The sequence below is a fragment of the Blennius ocellaris genome (genome assembly GCF_963422515.1).
Source record: "Blennius ocellaris genome assembly, chromosome: 23".
NCBI classification, from domain to species: Eukaryota; Metazoa; Chordata; class Actinopteri; order Blenniiformes; family Blenniidae; genus Blennius; species Blennius ocellaris.
The window spans coordinates 17,911,534-17,924,062 of NC_137672.1; the positions used below are offsets into that span (position 1 = coordinate 17,911,534).

A 12,529-nucleotide genomic window follows, 5' to 3' on the forward strand; every position below is an offset into this window, starting at 1 on the left:
AAAGTCCGGAGCCTCAAAGCCTCAAAGGTGAAAAGTGGCGGCTGCTGAGGCGAGGAGACGAGGACGAATGGAGGACGAAGCGTTCTTCTGCTTCCTCAAACATGTTCCAGACGGGGTCACCGATGGCAGAACCACCTTCTGTGTCTTCTTCATCAATCACTGGGTTTGAAATGACGACGATGATGAAATCTGGTTAAATTCAGCCTCTTCGTGGTCAAAACTCTGATCCTCCATAATGTAAACACAACTTGGGCGTGTGCACAACTCGTGATGTCACTCTATTATTGTCAGAAGCTCCGCCCAGCAGAGGAAATAGCGCCGTTTATCGGCTGTTTTCTCGCAGATTGTCGTGTTTTTAAACATTTTACCCTTCAGCCAGTTAGCATGAAAAAGTCTCTAGAAGCGACACCAGAGTGTTTTGGAGGTGGAATCTTCATTTCACTGGGACTTTAAACACGTTTTCTGGACTGTGGGAGGACATGAGTACCTAGAAAACACACACTGATCGTTAACACATTGGTAACCTCTGATTTATACTTCAGAACTTTGTCTAAAATGAGTAAACGAGTCCACCGAGGCCGTTTCTTCTGCCGCGGACCTGCTGAGTTTTTCAGCCACTTTGACATTTTCATGCATTTTCTCTCCCGCAGCTTTGCGGAAGACGTCGCTCCGTCTTTCACTGTGAAAGTGTCTCCAGATGAGGACGGTCCTGATGAGAGGAGCCGTACAACACGTTCCACATCTCTCTCGCGATGAGGATGAGGACCCCTTCATGATCCTGCCCCCAGTAGCATCCTCCTCGAGTTTATAACGAAACCGACGGAGACGCACGTATCGAGAAAACGTCGGAGAAGTGGAGTTCTCACAGAAATGGACTAAATCACATCGTGGCTCCAGGCGGTCGGTTAAAGAGGAAGCAGCCTCTTGACGCCTCGTATGAAAAAGCCCCTTTTCCTGGAGCTCTGCATTTATACCCTCGTAGCTTTGCGACAACACGGGAGTATTCTTTTGATCCGTGCTCGCCAAAGCCAAAGAGACACCCGGGTCGGAGCGCCCAGGTGGAGCCGACAGCGGATCTACGTGTGAATACGTTTGGGTGTCACACTGCTGGTAAAGAGCCTGGGAGCGAAGGACCCGATCATAGAATCGTCCTGACGGGACTGGATCGTCCAGGGAGTAGCCCCTCCTTTTCCAACAGGAGACGCCAGAGGATCAGCCCTCCGCCGTGCAGGAGCGGGGCCGGACCCTGAGCCCGTGGCCTCCGTTCGGGGGGGGCCGCGGCCACGGCGACCCGGAGAGAGGGGGAGCGACGGAGGTCGGGTGTGGAAACGAAACGCAGGGCAAGACGAAGACCGGGGCCGCTAACTTTAAACCGCGTGAGAGAAACGATAGAGAAGCAGCTGAGTTTCTCAACAGAGAGGAGAAAGAAGATGAAGTGCTGCCGGTGAATAGCGACATCACAAGCACACGTACAGGTGAGCACGCTGTGACGAGACTATCGAGATGTTTCATTTCTAAAACTGTAATAATGCTGAAATCATTGTCAGTAGTATCCACATTAATACCGTTATGAGGGACTTGTAGTTCTACTAACCGCCACCAGGGAGCAGCAGAGGACTTGGGGAATTTTGTTTCATCAGTTTGAAAGAGAATAAAACTGGGAAAAACAACTTTTTTGAAACGTTTTAGTCAAAGCAAAGGACCTCTTTCAACTACAGAACCTTAAAAATGAGCGAGAGTCTCAAAGAATGGCTGAATTATTGATCTATTGACGAGCCAGAGAGCAGAGAGGGGGTCTGATACCACTGAAGAAGAGAAATATTCCTATTATGGTTGAATTGTAACCTGCTAGTCTTAGTTATGATTGAAATTCAAAGCTCAGTGTGACATTATTGTCCTGATATTTGCTATTTATTACCACAAACAGTAATGATAATAGTCTTCAGTAGGTTATTTCATTGTTCTGACAGTAAATCTTATTGCGTTACGAAGCCTGATGGTTTCCCATTTAAATTAACATTAGTAAAGACGTACCTGAAGACAAAAACAAGTTAATAGCAAAGAAACTTGATCAGGTTTTTCATGCTCACGACCTTCGTACTGAACTCGGTGAAACAAGTAACGCAGGTTCAGCAGAAGAAGATCCGCCTTTTGTATAAAAAAGAAAAACGAGAGTAAACTATTTGTTTTTAAGCTTGAATTCTGTAATAATTGCATAGTGAGGAGACGTCTATATAGTTTCTTTGGTGTGGGGGGCGGGGGGGGGGGGGGGGGGGGGGTCACTGCAAACTTGCACTTGAACTAGTTTTGACACCAGACGCTCTTCCTGCTGCAGGGATTCGAACCGGCAACCTTCACAGTCAAGATCCTTTAAAGAGACGCAGCGTTTGTTGCTCTCAGTAGAGATTGAACTCAAAAGCAAACAGCCAGGAGATTAAAAACAAAAGCTGATCTGAAGACAACTTGGACAGTAAATTAAAGCAAATTAAAGCACAGGAAGCGTCACTCGTCGGACGTCGACGTTGCTGCACCTTGAGGCCGAACGCCTCTCGGTCGTGTCGGGGAGGTCGTCCTCCTCGTCTGCGCGGCGTCAGCGATGACGCTGCAGAGCTGAGGAGGCTTGACGAGGCGTCGCGTGGCGTCCGCTCACGTTACAGCGACGCGGAGGAGCTGAGGCCATGCTGAGTCATCCCACACACACACACACACACACACACACACACACTTCCCAGCTGCGTCGTGATAAAATGTCAGTTTGATGTTACCTGGGATTTATAGTGCTGACCGCCCGCTCGGTTCTCACGCCCCGGCCAAACACGCTTACCGCGACAGAACCGGCCCATCGATCCAGGATGTGCTGGGAAAAGTGATGATCAGATGAAAAATGCTCCTCCCCCCCCCCCCCCCCCACCCTCTCCCAACCCCGCCCCCCCTTGCAGAGGACTCGGCGAGAGCGAGTCGTCCCACGCCACCACTGTCCCGGGAGTCAAGGAGGTCGAGGGTCAAGTGTTCACGTCTCCGTGGCAACCAGCAAGTGAGTCTCCGCATACATGAGAAAAAAATACAAAAACCCTTTGTGACGTTGAACTATGATCACGACAAACGTGACGTTTGTCGTGGAGAACGTCCTCGGTTGGAGTCCGGGCGTTTAGGGCCTTTATTTTGACAGTTTGCGTGTTCTTCCTGTGTGTGAGTACGACGGTTTACTCTCACTGTAAAACAAAAAACAAACAAAAAACATGTATTTGAGGGTCATTAATGAGGCTTTTCACTGGAAAACGGAGCCGTCGTCACTTGTATTGTCAAAGCGTGAGAGTAAAGACATTTTTGTGGTTTTTTTTGTAGTTTTTATTTGTAATCATCTGGTTGAACTAACTTCAATGGCTTCTTATGAATAATTCCGCCTTAATACATATATCAGGTGTTCAATGAACCTCCTTGAAACAGCAGGAACAATACGGAGCCGCTTTCATGGGATTAGGCTCCGATATCCTTCATGGACATGAAACAAAACACAGAAAACGCCTCATGTGAAACAGGAAACTGTGGCGGTGCTGAAGCACTTCTACCGAGTGTTTGTCTACAAGGTAGATTAAAAAGAGGAGCAATGAGAGAGAATGATAAAGGAAGGGTTGAGGTGACGGTTGGATTGTTTGTAGGTGTTAAAGAAACTAGAAAGTTGCTGACTGGATTATTAGACCAGTGTTTTTCAACCTTTTTGAGCCGAGGCACACTTTTTTGTTTGGAAAACTCTGGAGGCACACCACCACCTGAAATGTTAAAATGTGAAACTGTGTAGCCTCTATTAACAATATAAAGTCTTTCTCATCAAAGTCATTCTCATCAAAGACATCAAAGTCATTCTCATCAAAGTTTTATCAACAGGAATCAAGTAAATACAGAAAAAAAGTATTTCCCAATGTCTTTTTTTTTAATAGTGCCTCCCTCAGTGTGAAACCTGGACCTGATGGATGAAGAGCTGAGATCCTGGTTTTCAAAAACTTCTCCATCACTGTCACTGACACAGTCCTTTGGTACAAGATGGTAGCAGGAGGTGGAGATGAACCACACTGACGTCTGTCACTTTACATTTCACCGGCAAAGTTCTGTGCCGCCCTCTAGTGGTGAAGAGTATTTATACACGATTACTCTGCAACACACTGTGAGAGCAAATGTTTTTTTAGAAAACAATGTGAAATTGGATAATTTCCCACGACACACCTGACGAGATCTCGCGGAAACACTAGTAGTTGAAAAACACTGGATTAGACTAAACAAGAGGTTTAACGCCGTTTTCCCACTGGAAGGGTTGAATTACCCGCAGGCCCCAATCTCTCCGTGTACTCCTGTACTGTGGACAACTTTTGACAAATACTGCAGTTTCTTCCACGCCCTGAATTGCATGTAAACGATGGAACAGGAAGCGGAGAGAAGGCCTCGACTGTATTTCCTCCCGTCTTTGACACTCTCGCTCTTCCACGGGTCGGAAGGCTGAACGGCCTCGGTTTGTCTATCTATATCCTGTAGCACAGCACCCTGGGGGGTGGGGGGGGGTGGAGGAGGGTGGGGGTCCGTGACTGTCAGCAGGAAGGCGGGTGGTGTTTACAGCCAAACGAGGATGGCGTCTCCTCGGGGAGCTGATTCGCAGGAATTCCTTCCACGCTGACAATCCCGCAGAATTCTGCATGTCATTACATCAGAGCCAAAAATACAGAAGAGCCAGCTTTACTTTTCTTTTCTTTTTTTTTTTTTAACCTCCATTTCAAAGAACGTGTACACACGTGTGCCCCTCCCTCGGTTATTTTCGCATAAATAGAGGCGGGAGCGCCACGTGGGAATAAGCGAATTGTGGATCAGATGCTGGGAAGGTTACCGGGAGGTTACCGCGGCAACACTGGCTCCACCTGTTTTCTCGTCCTCCACCCGGCCACCGTTAAATCACCTCATTCTCAGTGCTGGAGATACTCAGATTACATGCCCACACAGTAGAGATCATGCCGTTCGGATCCATAAGCGATAAAAAAAACCCCTTTTCATTATTAGATATAATTTGCAACTTTTTTTCCCATGATTTTACCTCAAAACGAATCGTATAGTTTTTAATTAATCTTCAATCTGCGTACAATCAATGTATTTTTTTTTTCCAAATGAAACGTTTAACCCTGAAACGTTTCCTGCAGCTGCAACCGCGTCTAAAACTCCTCGATCTTTCAAAACCACTGGTTTAAATAATTTAATTATTTATTCATGAAAAAAACCCTTTAAATTACACTTATTAAAATACCTGCAAATGTGTGATTAAAGGATGTTTCATTATTAAAGTGTATATGACAGAAACTCTAAATTAGAGTGAAATTTGCATAATAAAGCCAAAATTTGAATTATTTCTGGAGGATTGGAAGCCGATGAACAAGTGACGCTTGCAGAGTCGAGACACACATCAAATGCACCACAACCGTAGGAAATCATTCTTCTTCTGCACAAACGCGAGTAAATAGACAATAAGAACACTGTTTCGCTGCAGAGTGTCGTGATTCCCGGTCTTATTCCCCCGATACCTGCAGGTTTTATAGCCGCCGTAGTAACAACAGCACACCCTAGTGGCCCAACCTGCTCACTGCGTCATTTCCAGTATGTCTTGCCACTTTGAGGAGATCCCATGTTTCCCTTCTCTGTCTGTGTCGACGTTTACTGCCGACCGCAGCATGAAACATGAACGCACGTGATGCATAAAACATGCCGCTGACATGACGAGAGGAAACGCGAACTTTGACCACAAGTCAGCACTTTCGGCAAAACCACTCGTCTCCGAGCGGCTCGGCAGCGGCGGAGGGAGTGTGAGTGACCGTTAAGTGTGTGAGACTCGCTTCCCGTAAGGCTTGTCGGACGGCGTCTGTGATTCTGTTTCACCTCCTTACCTGTTTGCTGCTTCAGCCTTTCACCAACTCTCTCTGATTAAATCAAGTCGCCCTTCTTTGGGTTACAACTAATTGCGTGCAGCTTGATCTTTGTTCCTCCATTCAGCTCACTCCTCTAAAGCAGTGTTTTTCAACCACTGGTGTTTCCGCGAGATCTAGTCAGGTGAGCCGTGGGAAATTATCCAATTTCACGTTTTTTTTCTAAAAAAACATTTGCTCGAGTCATCATGTATAAATACTCTTCGCCACTAGAGGGCAGCACAGAACTTTGCCGGTGAAATGTAAAGTGACAGACGTCAGTGTGGTTCATCTCCACCTCCTGCTACCATCTTGTATCAAAGTACTGTGTCAGTGACAGTGATGGAGAAGTTTTTGAAAAGGAAGAATGTGAACCAGGATCTCAGCTCTTCATCCATCAGGTCCAGGTTTCACACTGAGGGAGTCACTATTAAAAAAAAAAAAAAAAAAAGAAATTTGGAAATACGTTTTTTCTGTATTTACTTGATTCCTGGTGATAAAACTTTGATGAGAGTGACTTTGATGTCTTTGATGAGAATGACTTTGATGTCTTTGATGAGAATTACTTTATATTGTTAATAGAGGCTACAGAGTTTCACATTTTAACATTTTCGGGTGGTGGTGTGCCTCGAGTTTTTTCAAAAGAAAAAAGTGTGCCTTGGCTCAAAAAGGTTAAAAAAACACAGTTTTAAAGGAATCTGCTATGAGGTATTGATGTTCTTTGTAAGAAAAGCCAGCAGGGACGGCAGGAATCCTCCCTCAACCGTCTTCTGGTGTTACACAGTCATTCCAAGTCAATTCTTGCTTCTTCTTTTATTTATTTCTTGTGCGTTCCCTCGGTCCCTGTCCACACGCTGCCCTGCTCCGTGTGTTCTGTAGATCACTGACGGTAGAACCAGAGGGGAGAAGCTCAAACTCACCCGCAGCAACCACCTCCGCCCCCGAACAAAACTCCTCGACTGTACCCAACAAAAAGTTGGGAAAACATAAACGTACCTGCTCTAAAAAAAAAAAAAATCAATGCTGTCACGTCTCCCCTGAACTCCACTTCCCTCCCCCGAAGAGGAGGCACGATGTCGGCCGAACCGCAAAAAGCAGCGGCGGTTTCCACGGGGAGGGAGGCGCCGGCGAGCCGCGGACCGCGACCGCGGCAGCGCTGACCTGCGACCCCAGAGTGAAGGATGCTGGGAGGCTGGACTCGGACGGGAGGGCGCGCTTGCTGGAGACGGCCGGGCGGGTTCCGGCGCTGCTGCTGACCTTGGTGTACCAAGACGGAACCACTCAGCTGGACGCGGGACAGGTAGACACACAAGAACATGGTTCAGTTTTCTAACGCCAACCTCCGAACTGGATTGTTTTTGGGGGTTTGGAAAAAGAAGCTTCTCGCGTTAAAAATCAATAGGCTGAAGCCCAAGTCTTGCTTTGACTTGTTCTGTACAATTTATTAAGACAAGCGAACCCAGAATGTCTCAAAAATAACATTGACTGTGATGTTTGTTGGGACTTTAGGTTAGAATATCAAGTTGAAGCTTTATATTTAAATAAAATAGGCAGAAAATACCAAGAAATTCTCAAAGGACCTTCCAGCACAATGGCGTCCAACTCATTTCAACCAATAACATGAAAATTTACTTTTATTTCCTGGTTTACTTTTTTTTTTGCTGTGAAACAAATAATTTCTACAAATGTTCACTTTGACAAATGAAAATTAGTAGAAATTGAAAGTGAACATCTGCTGGAATCAGTTTTAAATCTCGGCATTGCGTCAGAAACAGTCCGACCTCCACTGGACAAGTTGCTTTTATTTAAACGTTTTTTACAGTGTAATAATAAAATGTTATAAACACGGTCTCTACGGGACAAATACACACGGAAGCTCCATACGGCGGCGCTACTGCCGTTCTTACTAGTATAAAACACAACAGGTTTATATAACTTTAGAAGTGTATATATGTGAATCTTACTAGTATAAAACACAACAGGTTTATATAACTTTAGAAGTGTATATATGTGAATCTTACTAGTATAAAACACAACAAGTTTATATAACTTTAGAAGCGTATAGATGTGACTCTTACTAGTATAAAACACAACAGGTTTATATAACTTTAGAAGCGTATAGATGTGAATCTTACTAGTATAAAACACAAGTTTATATAACTTTAGAAGCGTATATATGTGAATCTTACTAGTATAAAACACAACAGGTTTATATAACTTTAGAAGTATATATGTGAATCTTACGAGTATAAAACACAACAGGTTTATATAACTATAGAAGCGTATAGATGTGAATCTTACTAGTATAAAACACAAGTTTATATAACTTTAGAAGCGTATATATGTGAATCTTACTAGTATAAAACACAACAGGTCTATATAACTTTAGAAGTATATATGTGAATCTTACTAGTATAAAACACAACAGGTTTATATAACTTTAGAAGTATATATGTGAATCTTACTAGTATAAAACACAACAGGTTTATATAACTTTAGAAGCGTATAGATGTGAATCTTACTAGTATAAAACACAACAGGTTTATATAACTTTAGAAGTGTATAGATGTGAATCTTACTAGTATAAAACACAACAGGTCTATATAACTTTAGAAGCGTATATATGTGAATCTTACTAGTATAAAACACAACAGGTTTATATAACTTTAGAAGTGTATAGATGTGAATCTTACTAGTATAAAACACAACAGGTTTATATAACTTTAGAAGTGTATAGATGTGAATCTTACTAGTATAAAACACAACAGGTTTATATAACTTTAGAAGTGTATAGATGTGAATCTTACTAGTATAAAACACAACAGGTTTATATAACTTTAGAAGTGTATAGATGTGAATCTTACTAGTATAAAACACAACAGGTTTATATAACTTTAGAAGTGTATAGATGTGAATCTTACTAGTATAAAACACAACAGGTTTATATAACTTTAGAAGCGTATATATGTGAATCTTACTAGTATAAAACACAACAGGTCTATATAACTTTAGAAGCGTATATATGTGAATCTTACTAGTATAAAACACAACAGGTTTATATAACTTTAGAAGCGTATATATGTGAATCTTACTAGTATAAAACACAACAAGTTTTATAACTTTAGAAGTGTATAGATGTGAATCTTACTAGTATAAAACACAACAGGTTTATATAACTTTAGAAGTGTATAGATGTGAATCTTACTAGTATAAAACACAACAGGTTTATATAACTTTAGAAGTGTATAGATGTGAATCTTACTAGTATAAAACACAACAGGTTTATATAACTTTAGAAGTGTATAGATGTGAATCTTACTAGTATAAAACACAACAGGTTTATATAACTTTAGAAGTGTATAGATGTGAATCTTACTAGTATAAAACACAACAAGTTTATATAACTTTAGAAGCGTATAGATGTGACTCTTACTAGTATAAAACACAACAGGTTTATATAACTTTAGAAGCGTATAGATGTGAATCTTACTAGTATAAAACACAACAGGTTTATATAACTTTAGAAGTATATATGTGAATCTTACTAGTATAAAACACAACAGGTTTATATAACTTTAGAAGTATATATGTGAATCTTACTAGTATAAAACACAACAGGTTTATATAACTTTAGAAGCGTATAGATGTGAATCTTACTAGTATAAAACACAACAGGTTTATATAACTTTAGAAGTGTATAGATGTGAATCTTACTAGTATAAAACACAACAGGTTTATATAACTTTAGAAGTGTATAGATGTGAATCTTACTAGTATAAAACACAACAGGTTTATATAACTTTAGAAGCGTATAGATGTGAATCTTACTAGTATAAAACACAACAAGTTTATATAACTTTAGAAGCGTATAGATGTGAATCTTACTAGTATAAAACACAACAGGTTTATATAACTTTAGAAGTGTATAGATGTGAATCTTACTAGTATAAAACACAACAGGTTTTATAACTTTAGAAGTGTATAGATGTGAATCTTACTAGTATAAAACACAACAAGTTTATATAACTTTAGAAGCGTATAGATGTGAATCTTACTAGTATAAAACAGAACAAGTTTATATAACTTTAGAAGTGTATAGATGTGAATCTTACTAGTATAAAACACAACAGGTTTATATAACTTTAGAAGCGTATAAAACACAACAGGTTTATATAACTTTAGAAGCGTATAGATGTGAATCTTACTAGTATAAAACACAACAGGTTTATAGAACTTTAGAAGCGTATAGATGTGAAATGCGAGTCCTCCTACCCCTCTGTTTAAAGTGTGCATCTGGAAACGCTTCGTTTAGAGGGGTGAATAGCCCTTCGCCTCACCCCTCAGACTTTCATGAATGTGCATTTCAAAGGGCTAGGGGTAAGGGGTAAGGGGTAGGGCTAAGGGGTAGAATTGGGATTGGCCCTTTATGTGAGGAAGTGAGTGAACACCCGTGTGTCTCGCTGCCTCATTAACCAAGCAGCTGATGTTCCTCCTCCTCCTCCTCCATCCATCCATCCATCCCCCCCCGGTGCAGAAGCTGCGTCCTCCAGCGTGTGGCGTCCTCGTGCTGATGAAGGGCGACCTGACGTGCGTGGCGCCGCGGGCCTCGCTGGCCGCAGGCGACAGCCTGGTCTACCTGCAGCTGGAGCTCACACCTGCATGGGCCCGACAGCAGACCGGCCTGCAGCTTTACACCAGGTCTGTGTGTTTATATCTGTATGACAAGAAGGATTAACAGGAACATTTCTCACAACAACACACTTTTTTTTTTTCCCCCCTCTGTTTCCTGTAGAGACGTGCTGCTACAAGTTCTTTCCAGCTCTCAACTGGTGGTGTGCTACAAAGCCAAGGACTTGCTCCGAACACTTCTGCAGTTTTACGCTAAAGACCTGAGCTGGACAAAAGGTCCTGCGGTTTGAAATGAGTCGATAAAAGCACGATGGAAAAAAAAAACATACAAACATAATTCTCACTGGCGTCTCTGAAGCCGTTTTGTAAATTTGTTTATCCATCCCAGTGGCGGGCTGTCGCGTCCAGGACCCGCAGGTTTCTGGGTGGCTGCTGGATCCGGCTGATTCCTCCTCCTGCTTCCGGGACCTTCTGAACAAACACTGCAAGGAGCCGTATAAAGAACCCGCCGTGGGCACGCAGAAGGTGGGTGACCATGCAAATGTACCGGGTTCACAGGCGACACACAAAGTCTTTCATGTGGCGGCATTCAGACACAACAAGCAAGTGGTTAAAAAAGAAAAATACATTAAAACAAGGTGGTTAAGAAAGGGTTAAAGGGCTCGTGAAATGTAAAACACTACTTTGCAAAAAACGATAGTTGGGGTTCTACTTGTAAGGTTTCTCCGACTCTGCCCCACCACTGTTGTCGCATAACAAAGTTATTTGAATTTTGAATCTCCAGCCGAGGAAGTCGGGGGAATCCTTCTTCGTGGGCGGAGCCTATGTGTGACATCACGAGTTGTGCAGATCTCGATCTGTTGTGTTTATATCGGCTTGTTTCCCTCTTAAATATCCAAGTTTATAAGTTATAGTCGGCGTTTTATGAGCCTTGATGAAAGATTGAGCCTGGAAGAGGCCGAGAGAGGAGGAAAGGAGCACGGGCGGCGGGAGCAGCTAGCTGTTAGCGGGAGCTGCTAGCTTGGGCGGCTAGTAGACGATCCAGTAATACCTGGACTCATCTTCGGTGATTCCGCAGTCAGAAAAGCTCTTGGACGTGTTGGATCAAGGAAGCCGGTCGTTCTGCCAAAAGTCAGGAGCCTCAAAGGTGAAAACTGGCGGCTGCTGAGGCGAGGAGACGAGGACGAATGGAGGACGAAGCGTCTTCTGCTTCCTCAAACACGTTCCAGACGGGGTCACCGATGGCAGAACCACCTTCTGTGTCTTCTTCATCAATCACTGGGTTTGAAATGACCACGATGATGAAATCTGGTTAAATTCAGCCTCTTCGTGGTCAAAACTCTGATCCTCCATAATGTAAACACAACTTGGGCGTGTGCACAACTCGTGATGTCACTCTATTATTGTCAGAAGCTCCGCCCAGCAGAGGAAATAGCGTCGTTTATCGGCTATTTTCTCGCAGATTGTCGTGTTTTAACATTTTACCCTTCAGCCAGTTAGCATGAAAAACGTCCCTAGAAGAGACACCAGAGAGTTTTGGAGGTGGAATTTTCATTTCACTAGGACTTTTAAAAAGGAGAATAAATAAAGACTGATTCAGATAAAGCTATCAAAATAAGTAAAAATCTGCTGTTAAATGTGTTTGTATTTAATTTTCTTTCACAAGCAATCATTAGAGAAATGGATACAGTGCAGTTTGAAGCTTTTCACTCCTCCTCCTCCTCCTCCTCCTCCGTCGGCCAATTCTTCATCCATCCATCAGTGTTGCACCGTCCAGCTTCTCCCCCAGCAGCTCAGCTATCACTTGGATTTAAAACATTGAATTGATTCGCCCGTTTTGTCCATTTTGCTGGTGGAGTCGCTTTTTTTTTTGTTTTGTTTTTTCCCCCCACTGTGCTGGAGAAACGTACTGAGTTCTCTCTGAAAAGAATCCAGCAGCCTCCAGCAAACTGTGTGGAACAAAC

At 42.8% G+C, this 12,529-nt stretch overlaps 1 protein-coding gene and 1 long non-coding RNA gene across 2 annotated transcripts in view; both read left to right on the plus strand.

Annotated features, from left to right (window-relative positions):
- Positions 1 to 859: 859 nt before the first annotated feature.
- On the plus strand, positions 860 to 7,132 carry LOC308146794. The gene is made up of 3 exons (XR_013937122.1): positions 860 to 1,475; positions 2,940 to 3,034; positions 7,000 to 7,132. It is a non-coding gene; the product is annotated as an uncharacterized lncRNA (long non-coding RNA).
- Positions 7,133 to 10,856: 3,724 nt separating this feature from the next.
- The window catches only part of poln (polymerase (DNA directed) nu), a gene marked incomplete at both ends in the record, with an annotated part of 62,796 nt that continues 61,123 nt past the window's right edge, over positions 10,857 to 12,529 (plus strand). The window contains 2 exons of the mRNA XM_080519012.1: positions 10,857 to 10,860; positions 10,954 to 11,090. Of these exons, the coding sequence (XP_080375138.1) occupies positions 10,857 to 10,860; positions 10,954 to 11,090 (141 nt within the window). The remainder of the gene's footprint in view (positions 10,861 to 10,953; positions 11,091 to 12,529) is intronic.